Source organism: Populus alba, chromosome 4 (assembly GCF_005239225.2).
Source record: "Populus alba chromosome 4, ASM523922v2, whole genome shotgun sequence".
In the NCBI taxonomy this organism is placed as follows: domain Eukaryota; kingdom Viridiplantae; phylum Streptophyta; class Magnoliopsida; order Malpighiales; family Salicaceae; genus Populus; species Populus alba.
In genome coordinates, this window is record NC_133287.1 from 16,884,734 (window position 1) to 16,898,962 (window position 14,229).

A 14,229-nucleotide genomic window follows, 5' to 3' on the forward strand; every position below is an offset into this window, starting at 1 on the left:
TATTTTTACCAAAAAACATTGAATCAAGAAAGATTTACGAGTATAAATTTTCAGGAAAATAAGCACACCTCAGTGAAGGTGCGCTAGGCTTAGCAGTATGCCAAGTCTCAGGTACACTGAGTCTGGCGCTAGCCAAACCTAGATGTTATCGGGCTTGACAGTGTGTTAAGTCCCCGGAATGCCTAGGGGAATGTACATCCTCTCTTGGGCATGCCTAAATGAATGGCCATCTAAGATAATATGGGTCTGACAAATAAGTAAGATCCAAGGTATTTGGACTTGGAAATTAACCAAGTCCAATGTAACATAAGTCTGGCAAACATGTCAAACCCAAGACATTCGAACTTGGTAGTCCAACAAATTCAAGGGAATGACCATCATTCCTTGGCACGCTCAAGGGAATGAGGTAATGTGAGTTTGACGAACATGCCAAACACGAGGTACTTGGACATATAATTTAACCAAGTCCAAGGTAAAGTGGATTTGACAAATATACCAGATCCAAGTCACTTGGACTTGCAAGGTAGCTAAGTTCAAGATAACTTGGGTTTGACAAACATGCTAAACCCAAGGTATTTGGACATGGCCACCCACTAAGTCCAAGGTAACATGGGCCTGAGAAACATGTTAGACCCAAGGTATTTAGACTTGGTTGTTAGCCAAGTCTAAGGGAATGACTGTCCTCCATTGGCACACCAAAGGAATGCGGTAATATGGGTTTGACGAACATATCAAACCCAATGTACTTGGATTTAACATTTAGCCATATCCAAGGTAAAGTGGATCTGAAAAACAAGTCAGATCCAAGGCATTTAGACTTGACAATTAGCTAGGTCCATGATAACATGGGTCTAGTAAACATGTCAGACCCAAGGTACCTAGATTTGACAATTAGCCAAGTCCATAGTAATATGGGTCTAGCAAACATGCTAGACTCAAGGCACTTGGACTTGGCAGTCCGAAAAGTCCAATAGAATGACCATGCTTCCTTAGCACACCTAAGGGAATGACCATCCTTAGACACGTCTAAGAGGATGAGGTAATGTGGGTCTGGCGAATATACTAGACCCAAGGTACCTAGACTTGGCATTTAGTAAAGTCTAAGGTAACATGAATTTGACAACTATACCAAACGCAAGGCATTTGAACTTGGCTATTAACCAAGTCTAAATAACATGGGTCTAGCAAACAAGCTAGACCCAAGGCACACAGGACTTGATAATCCAGTAAGTCTAAGGGAATAACCATCTTTCCTTGGCATACCCAACGGAATAAGATAATGTGGAATAATCAACCAAGTCTAAGATAACATGTGTTCGAGAAACATGTCAAACTAAAGGTACTAGGATTTGGCCATCTATCAAGTCCAAGGGAATGATCATCCTCTCTTGACATGCCTATAGGAATGATCTTTCTCCTTTGGCACATCTAAAGGAATGATCAATCTCTTTTGGGTCTAACTTAAGGGAATAACTCAGTTTCTATAAGCTTACTACAATTGACATCCTAGACCCTAATTTCCCTACACCTTTTAGGAGTATAAAAGTCCTATAAGGACGCATCATATTTCCATCAAACATTAATATAGATGTAACAGATATTTATACATCATTAAATGCTATCAAAGTAAAATTACACTCCAGACCTTTCTCTTCTAAAAAGGATAAGACTCATGGGCTACAAAAATACCATGAGACCTTCAAATCAAAGGTTCACAATCTTTATTCTTTACTGCACATATATTTTCAAAGCATCTCTCTCTAGAATATTCTTATATTTTTTCCTTTTAAAAGGATATTTATTTAAGTATCGGAGAGTCCTCATTTCCATAAAAAAAGATCTTTTGCAAGTACTAGTCATAAACCACCTTGGCCTACCAAGTATATGCTAAAAAACACCTTGGATAGGGAGAATAGATGAGATTATTAGAACCAATTGATTAACTGATTATCTAACCTAAGAACCTTATTCCTAGGCTACTTTTATTTTTAGGACTTCATCGCTGATTTTCTGTTTTCATTGCTGATTTTTTAGGACTTTCAAAAAATATATATTAGTGAGAAGAATATACCAGAACGCTCAGGAAATTGCTTAAGCCAGGTTGAGGAAGACCAAAATATATCAGATTAGAAAATTTAACAGTGTATTTTCAATTGATGAAAGCTCTATTGGCAAAAAAAAAAAAAAAAATCAATATAAGAAGGAAAATTCAAAATTGAATTTTTAAGGACTCAATTGGAATTTATTAAGGTTTAATTGAATTTATTGAGGGCTTAATTGCAAGAAAAAAATGATTTTTGAAGTGAATTTACGCTTTAATTGGAATAAATTAAAGTCTAGGGGTTGAATTGCAATTTTTAAGAGCTAATTTGGTTAAATCAGGGTTCTAATTGCATAAATATTGAAGTTTGATGGATAATTAGGGATTTGATTCAATAAGTCCAAAATCAGGGACCAAACTGAAAAGGGTGCATCAATGTAGAGGCTGAAATTGACCAAATTAAGGGTCATATTAAAGAAATTAAAAGTTTATAGGTCAATTGAGGGTCGAAATGCATAAATTCAAAACCAAGGCCTAAAATGAAAACAATTGTCAACTTTAGAGCTAACAATTGAGTTTCGTAATAGTAAAATTACATAAAATTAAAAGCAATTAAAAGAACAAGGACTCAATTAAAATTAGTCAATCTCAAATTAAGAACCCTAAATGACGTGTCATTTAGACTTAATGAAGAGAAAGTGAATGACACGTTATTCGTCAGCTTGCATCTTTGTTTTGAAAGTTTTGGTTGATCGAGTTGACAACTTTAAATGAATAAATATAGAGTTACTGACCTCCAATTAGATCTAAATGAAAGGTGTGACCCCATCTACCAACTTCAGGTAGTCTCAGGTGGCAATGATGTCATAATTGCTCTGACGAGGCTTCGAAAGTAGACAAATCAGTCAACCATGATAGTGCAATTATCATGCAAAAAACGATTTGCTTTTCATATGTTTATACACAAAGGCTCCTCAATGGGTTCTTATCAAGAGTTTACAATAGTTTTCTCAAGATCAAATGGTTAGAAATGAATTCAAGACCTCCCAAAACCCTAGCAAAACCTTATAAATCCTCCCCTCGATTTCAAAAGAAGAGAGGATAAAGAAAAAGGGGAAGAAAAGAAAAGGAACAAAAAAGTTAAGAAAAAAAAGAGAGAAATATTAATAAAAACACAAGTGTAGAGGTCTAAAAGCCTAGACAAATTTTGTTTTAAGCTCTATATGTTTGTGAGAGGCAAAATTTTCTGAAGGAAAGTTAAGAGAGAGTAGTTATTCTAGGTATACCTTGCTAATTCAAAAGTAGATACTTTATGGCTTGTTTTTGTTGTTTTTTAAAGAACTCCTTAATATCCATATGAGCTTTTTTATACCTATCCTCTTGGATATCGGGACTATCTTTGAGAAGAAGACTAAAAGGTCTTTACAAAAAAAAGGCACACTTAGGTGTTAAGGTGGTCATATGGCTAGGAATAGATGATGTAAACTTATTAAACTCTGACTCAGTTAATCTTGGTATGGATCTTGCACAAGGAAAATTTAGATGATGAATAACACACTAAGCTAAAATAAATGATTGGGAAAATAACATACCGGTATTTGAAAACCATAGAGTCCTTAAGCCATGCAACTGATTTTGTACTTGATCTGTAGCTCATATAACCTACTGTATACTTGCTCCTCTTCTTTATTGGGAATTAAGAGACATGTCATTCACATCCACAAAGGGTGCTCTCTAACAATAAGAATAACTCTAGATAACACTATACCCCTCCTGAAATTTAGCCACACCATCAAATCTCAATATTACTTATTTTTCCCTCCACTTATTCGAATGAGTAGATTTACCTTGAAAAGTACCTTTCATAGGCCATCTTGGCCTAGTGGAAAAGGTAAAGAACCAAGGAATGAAAGCCCTCCTTCAAGCATTGTTGATTAGTGAATAATAGTGTTTAAACACTTTAATTATAGGTTCCTCTTTAAGGATCCTTAGTAGCTTATCAATTAGATAAAATGGTATACTTGTTGAGATGGAGCTGAGTCAAAATCATATTGAAATAACTAAAAAACATACCTTACAAACCCTTATAAGGTAAATGGGTACCTGAACTTGTATATAGACATGAGAACAAAAATGATAAAGTTACCCCCAACAGGTTTGTTAATGACATAGGTAACTCGATCATCAGCTTCAGGTAACAATATCACAAAATCCCTTAGTTGTCTAGAATTCATTAAAGTTACTTACTCATATGATATTGTGCTTTTTTCCTCATCCTAAAGAGTCCTAGGTAACCTTAGTTGTCATCAAAGGTTTGTAACCTCTTTAAAGACAACCACATCCCTTCTTCCAGTAAAAAAGGGTTGACCAAAACCATGTTTAGATTTAGGGTCTATTCTAATTGTAACCAACCCCTAACGAGTGATTTCAGTTTTAAGCTTGAAACTAAAATCTTTCTCGGAAGAAAGAATCTTCTTGCCCTGTCAAAAAGTCATTTTAATGAAGAATAAAACTTGAAAATAAGAATAAGATGAAATGTTTTCTGTGTTTACCCAAAAAAAGAAGACTTTTTTGCCAAAAATAAATAAAACTTGATCTTCTCATTTAAGACTCATATTACAGAAATTATAGAAAGAAATTTTGGCAAAAATAAGAAATTGAATTGAGAAAGAAAAGAGTTTATATAGACCACTACCTCTTATTCCCACCAATAAATGAAAGGTATTGGCATCATATCATAACCTTAGAAAGGCTAAAAGCCTACTACATTAATTACATGCAACCAAATGGTCTTTTAAAAACGATTGCTCAGCCTCTCCCTGACAGTATTTAAAATCAATATTAAGAAGTGTCATATTTCTAAAGAACACATACACGCAATGAAAATAGTAAATTAAAATATTATCATGAGTCTTAAGAATCTTATTAGACAGATCTAGAGTTGTTTAGGGTTTATCCAAAGATTACATAAAGATCAGATGTTCTTTTTGACTTTTAATAATTGCTTCAAGGCTGGATTGTTGCAAACCATAAGTTGTCCAAGTATTCAGCCTTTAATGGTAACCACACAAATCACCAATGAGAAATCTGTTAGGCCCTTTTAAAAGAGAGTGATTGTTATACCTTAGAGTGCTAGTTCTTTTTCTTTTGTGTTTTAGGTGTTTAAGTACTGTACTCTATACTCACTTTCTCTTAGGAAATAAAAGACATGTCATTGTATTTATAGGGAAACTTAAAAACCATATAAATAGTAAAATATCAATTTGCTTCTTAAATAATATCACATATATTATTTTAGAATAATTTTAGAAATTTATTTAATCAAGCCTTACTTGATTTTTTATAGGCCTGGAATTGTAATTCATGCATTAACCACATTCTAGTCCTTAATTTTTAAAATTTATTCATAATCAAATCACACTTGATTAATCATTTCATTTTAATTTCTAACTAGTGATTCTTATTGGTGTGGCTCATTAGGTTTCCTAATAAGTTGGCCTAAATATAAATCATAATTCTAAATAAAATAAGATTAAATAAATTAAATAATTTAATTTATTATCAATTTGATAATTGATTGATTTATATTTGAAGATCAAGTATAATGTTTAGCAACTTGTTATGATCCCCTCTAAATATTAGAAAAGTTATAAGTTATTTTGACTTAATCTTTTGGTGATTAGTTTCTTAGTGTAATTATTATCTTTTCATCAAGAATGTTCTGTTTAGATATTGTAGCATGAAGTATGTCTACTTTGTCGATTCTTGTTAGTTCTCAACATTATAGTAATTTATTTTTTTAAATAAGATTTTAAAATTCTTTTCAAAATTCATTCTACCTTGGCCAAGTATTTCATAATCAATACTATTTGAGAACATATGCAATATTTTTTCTAATTCACTCATGTTGATAAATCCTTTCTTGATTACTCAAATACCTTCATATAGTTTATGTTATATACAATATATGTTTGTTTGTTACCCTTGATTAAAACAACGTGTAGTCATGATCAAAGCATAATATTTCATTATAGAAGATAACTTAATGATCTCAAGTCTAAGAATCACTTGCATAGCTATCATAAGAGTATTTCCTTGGACATATGTGATTCTCTATATGAATATTTTTTGTGGATTAGTTCAATGTACATATCATCTGACAAACACATGCATATTAGTTCTAAGGGTCTTTATACCTTAATTTATGAGAGCGACTACTTCCTTTTATAAAGGAAGAAATATAATATATAGAGGTCTCAACAACTAGAATTAATATCTAATATTAATAGAATAGTGACTAGAAACATTTAAAAACAAAAAAAATACTTTAATGCAATAAAATTCTCATAATTGTCAAAGAATCATCTCAATCTAATAGCTTAAGCTATTAAGTGAGACTCTATGATATAATTTTATATTATTCTCTAACACACTCTCTTAAGTGAAAACTCTTTGGGCTTGAAACTTGCACATGTCCATATTACTTTATGCTTGATTTTTATCAAATAAATAAGGGTGGTGAGATTCGAACTCGTAACCATTTAGTTATTAGGACTCTGATACTATGTGAAAGAACCATCTCAACCTAATAGCTTAAACTATTAAGTGAGGTTCTAGGATATAATTTTATATTATTCTTTAGCAATAATTATATAATAACTTTATAATTTTCTTTGCAAAAAGAATTTTATCTCCCAAACTTTATTTATACTCTAGATTCATAATTAAACATTAAATTCATTAATCAAATATAAATTAATATTAAAGATAAATTTTTTTTATCAATAATAAATATATTTTATATGAATAAAATTTATACTTTATATAATTCACTAATTGACTACTAGGCATATCCATCATCACATTATTTATTAAGTTTTAATAATTTTATAATAATTTCGAAAGGCACAACTATTAGAATTCTAACATTACTTTATTGAAAAAAATCTTCACACGCATCATTATTATATCCAACTTGTGTATATATTTTATATGATATTTAAATAAAAACAAATACCATGGATCTTTGACGAGCACACGAAGGTGCCGACAAATTTTTTGGAATTTAACGCATATGCGTGTCAATTTAGGATCCAAGATTTCGCTAGGGACGTACAATACAATGTCTAGTGTTAAGAAAGTTATTTAACACAATAATATTAAGAGGGTGTAGGGCAGTATATTTAGAAAGCATTTTTAAAAAAATTAAAATTTTTATTTTGTTTTGAAATAATATATTTTTGATGTTTTTAATTTATTTTGATATATTAATCTCAAAAATAATTTTTTAAAAATAAAAAAAATATTATTGATATATTTTTTTGAGTGAAAATTATTTTGAAAAATAAATACAATCACGCTCTCAAATAAAGTGTAAATCATATTAATCATAATTTAAATTTAATAAGTTTTTTAAAATTTTATGTAAAATAATTCATTAAATAAACTTGATGTACTACACCAACAAGGACTTGAATACTTCTACTCTTATTCCTTGTAAAATAATATTTTGTAGCCAGCTTTCCTGATCACAGGTCCTCCATCCCTGTCTTTTGGTGTACGCAACCCATTGAACTCGGTGATCATATTATATATAAATATTGAAAATAAAAGTTTTTTTTTTATTTTTATATGTTAAAAATATTTTTGAAAAAATTAAATTTTATTTTTAGTTTTTTTAAATTATTTCAATATGCTAGTATAAAAATTAAATTTTAAAAAATAAAAAATTATCATTTTAATATATTTTATATTTAAAATACTTTAAAAACTAATAATTATTACACAGAGACAGAGAGCTAGTTGGACGGTTTGGTGAACTATGAGAGATTTAAATGGGAAACGTGCTTTATAAGCTTTCAGCTGTCGGTTGGTTCCCACCCATTCCATTCCCTAGAGAGAGGAAATATAATGAGCATATTGATTCCGAGCGGTGCAGGGAAATAAAGTGCCCTGTTTATCCACAAAAGTAAAACCCTAATCACTACGCAAATCTTTCAAATGAAACATTGTTAAATTGGATTAGGAATACAATTCCAAGGATTTTGCCTAAATTCCTTTGATGATATTTTCCTTTTTTTATAAAAAAATTAGAGAATTTTATATTAACTATTAATATTCTATTGATTACTTTTAAAAATTTCTTTTAGAGAAAGAGACCGATAAAAAATTAATATAAAATCTGTAATTAATCCATAAAAAATAATAAAAATATCTTTATATAAATTTCTTTATCTAGGTAATATTTTTTTATTTTTTTAAAATGAGTTTTAAAAATAATTAATATGATACCACTATTTATTCTTCAAGTATTATAAAATTACTCGAAAAAAAAATTTCATGTACATTTTAGACATTATGATTTTCAAAAATCAATCTATCACCACTCCTATGGAACCAAAATTAATTAAGTTTACCATAAAAATTATCCATGTAAATAAACTAAAGCTACCTTTAATAATGTATTTGCACTGTGTTGTGTTTAAAAATGATTTTTAAAATACATTTGAGCTGAAAATTAATCAAACTTGATGATTTCATGATTTAAATATATTAAAATATCTGCAATACATTATCGAACTCGAACAGATATTAAGAAATTCACAAAGAATCACACTTCACACGTTCGCTCCAAGGAAAGTCAGAGGATCTATCCATACACCTGTTAAACACATCCGCCCAATTATTATTTTTTTATGTTAAAAAGAAATAAATTGAACAGATACCGTCCACTTGGACATCATACATCATAAACAGCACATATGACGTCAACTGAAACGGAACAAGAAATGCTGAATAATTACCTGTTAGCAGGGGCAGATGAAGAATTCAATTGCAGATCTCACAGCTGTGTGCCAAGTAAATGCTCTGCGCCCCCAAATCCCGTTTCTTTCTATAATGAGGAGAAAGTCAATTTCCTGTTTTTTTTTTTTTTTTTTGCTCATGTTGTTGAAAAAAAATGTCAAGGCGATTGCTATAAAAAACACCCCTTGGTCGCCACAAATGCTACAGCTAGTTCCAATCTTTTCTCACCAGCAGTCGAAGAGCAGAGCTAGCTCTAGCTGAGAAAAGAAAAAACAAGGAAGATGGTGAACGTTTTAACAATATACATGTCATTGTTGCGTGCCCTAATGAAGCTAGTCGGTGTGAAACCTGAAGCAGTAGAGATTGAGCCAGGGACAGTGATGCGCTTTTGGGTGCCAAGTGATCAGACCACGAGCAACACCAAGAGCAGACCAGATAAACCCGCCGTGGTGTTTGTTCATGGTTTTGAACTAGACGGAATTCTAACGTGGCAATTTCAGGTGCTAGCTTTGGCCAAAGAGTACGCCGTTTACGTTCCCGATTTACTCTTCTTCGGAGAGTCAATTACGGATAGAAAAGAGAGAAAAGTGGCTTTCCAAGCAGAGTGCATTGCTAAGGGTCTAAGGAAGCTTGGTGTGGAGAAGTGTACTCTGGTTGGGATGAGCTACGGAGGGGTTGTTTGCTTCAAGATGGCTGAGATGTACCCTGACTTGGTTGAGTCAATGGTGGTCGGCTGCACAGTTATGGCCATGACTGAATCCATCAGTCGTGTTGCCCTGGAGAGAATTGGCTTCTCATCTTGGTCAGAATACTTGATGCCTGACACGGTCAAAGGGGTGAAAGATTTATTGCTTGTTGCGACCTATAAGTTGCCATGGATGCCAGATTTTGTTTTCAAATCCATCTTGGAGGTACTTGAGTTTTTTGAAGTATTTTTTTTTTAAAAGAAAAAAATCGATGGTTAATATTTAATAATTTGTTGAATTCATCTGTATGCATGAGATTGATATAAGAATTGTAAGCCTGAAATCTCATAATGGGAGAATTTAGTTTTGATTGATGGCAACATAGTTTTAAAATACCTTTTGACAATAAAAAACAAAATTATTTTTATTTTTATTTTTACTGTATCGGTTATCCAATACTTTCCTTTTTCTTTATTTATATATATATATATATATATATATATTATCTAATCAAGTAATATAATTATAAGGGATATAGTTTAACTAATCAGATTTTAAATTTGATTTTTAGAAATTGCTAGTTTGAGTCCTATAAATTATAAAGTCACTGAACGCTTACATGATCGTTAATTTTAAATTTTTTAGGATTAGTTAAGATACATACAAATTATCTTAAACACCTATATTAATAAAATAAAATAAAATATCAGGTTATATAATATTCGATCAGTCTTTATGATCATTTCCAATTTGATTGGTGGCTACAGCTAGTAATTAATCCAAGCTTCTATAATTTCCTCCTTGTTTGCACTAAAGCTTTAGTCCCAATTGAACTTGTTAATAAAAAATGGACACGAGTTTCGTAATTGATTTCCGCCCTGTGTTTCTTGTGCTGACAATATTGGTGCAATCGCAGGTCATGTTTGACAACAGGAAGGAGAGACTTGAACTTCTTCAGGAATTAGTTGTTAGTGATAAGGATTTCATTGTCCCTCGTTTTTCACAGGTCAGAACAGGATTAATCAAAACTATCATCACTGATTCCTTTTCTTATAAATACTGTTCTATTGTTTTATAGGTAGTTTTTAAAAATTTAAAATAAATCATAAAAAAGTTTTTTAAATATTTTTAAACAAAAAATATTTTTTTAAAATAACATGTACTATAATATCAAACAATTTATTTTGTTTGTTTACCTGAATCTTGAGAACTTCTAGATTTGTTTGCCCTGTTTGGGTTTTGCTTGTTTATATGAAAAAACAAATATTTATATATATTTTTAAGTAAAAAATACTTTGAAAAACAATTATTATCATACTTTTAAATATCTTCATGGACAACTCATTAAGCCTCTGTTTGGAAGTGTAGCCTAAATAGAGATTAGCCAAAATTTAATTGTTTATTCAAAATTATTTTTTATATATATTTTTGGATCGTTTTAATATGGTGATATTAAAATAAATTTTAAAAACTAATAAAAAATTATTATTTTAATTTATTTATAAGTAAAAATCAGTTAATTACATGATTGCTGGTTTCATTATTTCTTTTTATTCATTAAGTAAAAATCATTGAGAGTATTTGTTTTTCTATCTTTGCAGAAAATACACCTACTATGGGGAGGGGATGACATGATTTTCAACATGGAAGAAGCTCGCAACTTAAAAGAGTATGTCTTTTTCACTGTCAAGATTAATGGCTTTGGTTTAAATAATTGCTAGTTAGTGTGCTTTAAAAATAATTTTAAAAAATTATTTCTTTTCTCGTTTTAAATTATATATATTTTTTATTTTCATATCGTTTTACATATTAATATGAAAAATAAATTTTAAAAAATAAAAAAATATAATTTCAATACATATTTAAATAAAAAAATTTATTTTAAAAGGCAACAGTTATTACAGCCATAAATAAATTCAACCATAAAAAAAACGGAGTTTTGTTTCAACCAGACCATCCTGCTCCCTGCTATTTATTGATAAAACCATTTGGGTTTGGTTAATGAGATGGGGCCTGGAATTAACTGCGGTTACCTTCAGGCAACTAGAAGGCAAAGCAACGTTGCAGTTCATAGAGAATGCAGGCCACCTGGTTCAATCGGAGCGACCTTCTGCCTACAATAAGCACCTCAAGAAAATCCTTGCATCTTTGCACGAAGATGGAAAGAAAAAATAAGAGTTGATAAAAGTACTGTTTTGATTACTAAATCAGTATGAATCAGGTTTGTTGATGTGGAAATATATGTGAAGCTTCACATATATATTCAGTGTATTATTTAAACATTTGTTCATCACAAGCATTATTTTTTAATCAATTTCAATCTTTATTTCTATGTAAAAAAATGCCTAAACTGTATCCAATCACGGAAAAAAAAAACCGGTTCTCCTTTTTTATTATTGGAAAATGCTCACAAAATTCAAATATGATTCAATTTATTATTATTTTTTCTTAAAACCTAGTTTAATATTAATTTCTTTCACATTTTGTCTCCTTGAAAAAGTAAAAAATTACTTTCCTCCTCTAATATAATACAGGTTGACATGAATAAGCACGTGTTCCTTAATTGGAGTAACTGATTCTTTGGTTCTTGTAACCTTTTGACAATTGTGTGTAGACGCGTTTGACATTTTCACGGTGAGAACAGCGGATGCAAAGTTGTTGACAATAGACAGAGTTGAACTTTGAAATGAATTAGCTGTAAGCCACCAATTATAATTAAAATTCAAATCTAATGAATATTTTATGTGACGGTAATATGATATAAAAATTCTCAATTTATACAATATTTTAAAATTATTATGCTTGTACTATTGCTGTGGAACACATTCTAGATATTCAAAGAAGCATTGAGACATTGAATTTTTTTTTTTTTTTTTATTCCAAAAATTATTAAAGCGAGTCTAGTATAACCTTCAAACTCAAAATTCTTAAAATATTTTTTATATTTTTAATATTTTTTTTTATATTTTAACCATGCAGCACCGACTAATATTCTAGTTTAATTTAAAACACAATTTAACTTTAATGCAAAAGAGATATATTAGTATTATATACATATAAAAAATAGATAAATATTTGTATTTTTAAATATTTTTAGATTATTTAGATATATTGATGTTCAAAATAATTAATAAATTTACAACTAAAAAATACTTTAAAAAAATAATCGTTATTATAATATCAAACAAACTCTTACTTGATTCATGAAGTATATATATATATATATATATTCGAACTTGTTCACAATTTAGATTTTTTACATTAAATATTTATTTGAGTACTAAGTGTTTATGAATTTAAATTTCATTATTTTTATTTAATAATAATAATAATAATAATAAAATGTAAATTTCAAGTATAGATAATTTTAAGTTAATGAGAGTATGCTAATTTAATTTTGTTTGTGCTCATCGTCACCCACGCCTGCAAGTGATCTTGTGCATTGAATTCAGCACTTGACAAATTATTGCACATTCCAATTTTGCGAGTAAAGCTAAACAAGCACCACTCGATTGGAAAGAAGCCACGACAATTACAGGTGGCGACAGGGGAATTCATTACAGAATCGCCAATAAATTAGGAAGCATTGAATGGCCGGCCTGGGTTCTGTCTGCCTTGCGCAGGCAGTGACCGTTCATTCAGTCAACTTGAAATATATATATATATATATATATCAAAACAATTTAAAAATATAAAAAAATATATAATCCTAACGATCACTTATATATGGAAAGGATAAAATCAAGTGTACAGCTAATGGCTCTCAGGAAGCAAAACCATTAAAAAACTAAATGAACTAGAAAACAAAGTCATCCTACCCATGAACTGTCCACCCCATTCCGAGAGAAGACCAACAATCCCAAACAAACCAAGAACAAAGCGAGCAACCCTGCTGTTGTGTTTCTTCATGGTTTTAGATTTAAAATGCTTCAACAAATATATTCTCTTTTATTTTAATTTAAAAAGAAATATTTTTTAATTATTAGTATGCAAGTTAGATCTTTGAATTAACATCAATTGCAAGTTTGATTTTATATTTAATTTACATGTTAGAATTGTTTTTATTATATTTATATTAAAATCATATTCAACAAGAGTTATGTTTTTACTTGTTCAAAATATGGCTAATCACGAAAAGTCTTAAAAGTGTGCCTTAAGTTTTGCCACCATCAAATATAATTAATTATATTTTTTTTTTAATGAACTAAAAGTTAGATTACGAGAGAATTGTGGATAAATGAATAACATTATAATAACATAGATAATTTCATTACAATGCGGATAATAGAATACGATCTGAAATAAATCACAGTGCAGAGGACAACTGATACGAGCATCAACATTTCACAAAGATTTGCATGTCGGGTGATAAAAAGGTACGTAGCCTGCCCCGAGCCCTGGACTTCACTGCAGCTTGACATACTTCAGAATCCTATATATAAAGCAAGACTGATCTATTTTCATTAAAACCTTTCGAGGGGAGACTCATGTAATCAAAAACATAATTTAGAATTTGATGCTATATATGTTGTATTCTTCACTATTTTTAAGGAAATGGAAATGACACAATTCCAGTTAAATTGGATGTTTCATGGACTTGAGCTATGGTCGGATATTTGAGTTCAAACCTTGACAATTTCACTATTTGAGTGTAAATTGGATCTTGGTAATCAACACGCTGGATCCACTGCCTACTGT

At 30.1% G+C, this 14,229-nt stretch overlaps 1 protein-coding gene across 1 annotated transcript; it reads left to right on the plus strand.

Moving 5' to 3' along the window:
- Positions 1–9,014: 9,014 nt before the first annotated feature.
- On the plus strand, positions 9,015–12,099 carry LOC118039749 (uncharacterized). The gene is made up of 4 exons (XM_035046545.2): positions 9,015–9,756; positions 10,448–10,537; positions 11,133–11,200; positions 11,571–12,099. The coding sequence occupies exons 1-4, from the start codon at positions 9,127–9,129 to the stop codon at positions 11,704–11,706; spliced, it is 924 nt and encodes a 307-aa protein (XP_034902436.1). The 5' UTR covers positions 9,015–9,126; the 3' UTR covers positions 11,707–12,099.
- The last annotated feature ends 2,130 nt before the right edge of the window (positions 12,100–14,229 follow it).

Excerpts from the sequence above, each read along its gene's own strand:
- LOC118039749 (XM_035046545.2), top strand. The coding sequence starts at position 9,127 with ATGGTGAACGTTTTAACAATATACATGTCATTGTTGCGTGCCCTAATG. Across the intron at positions 9,757-10,447 it reads TTTTCAAATCCATCTTGGAG|GTCATGTTTGACAACAGGAA; the intron begins GTACTTGAGTTT and ends GTGCAATCGCAG. Across the intron at positions 10,538-11,132 it reads TTGTCCCTCGTTTTTCACAG|AAAATACACCTACTATGGGG; the intron begins GTCAGAACAGGA and ends CTATCTTTGCAG.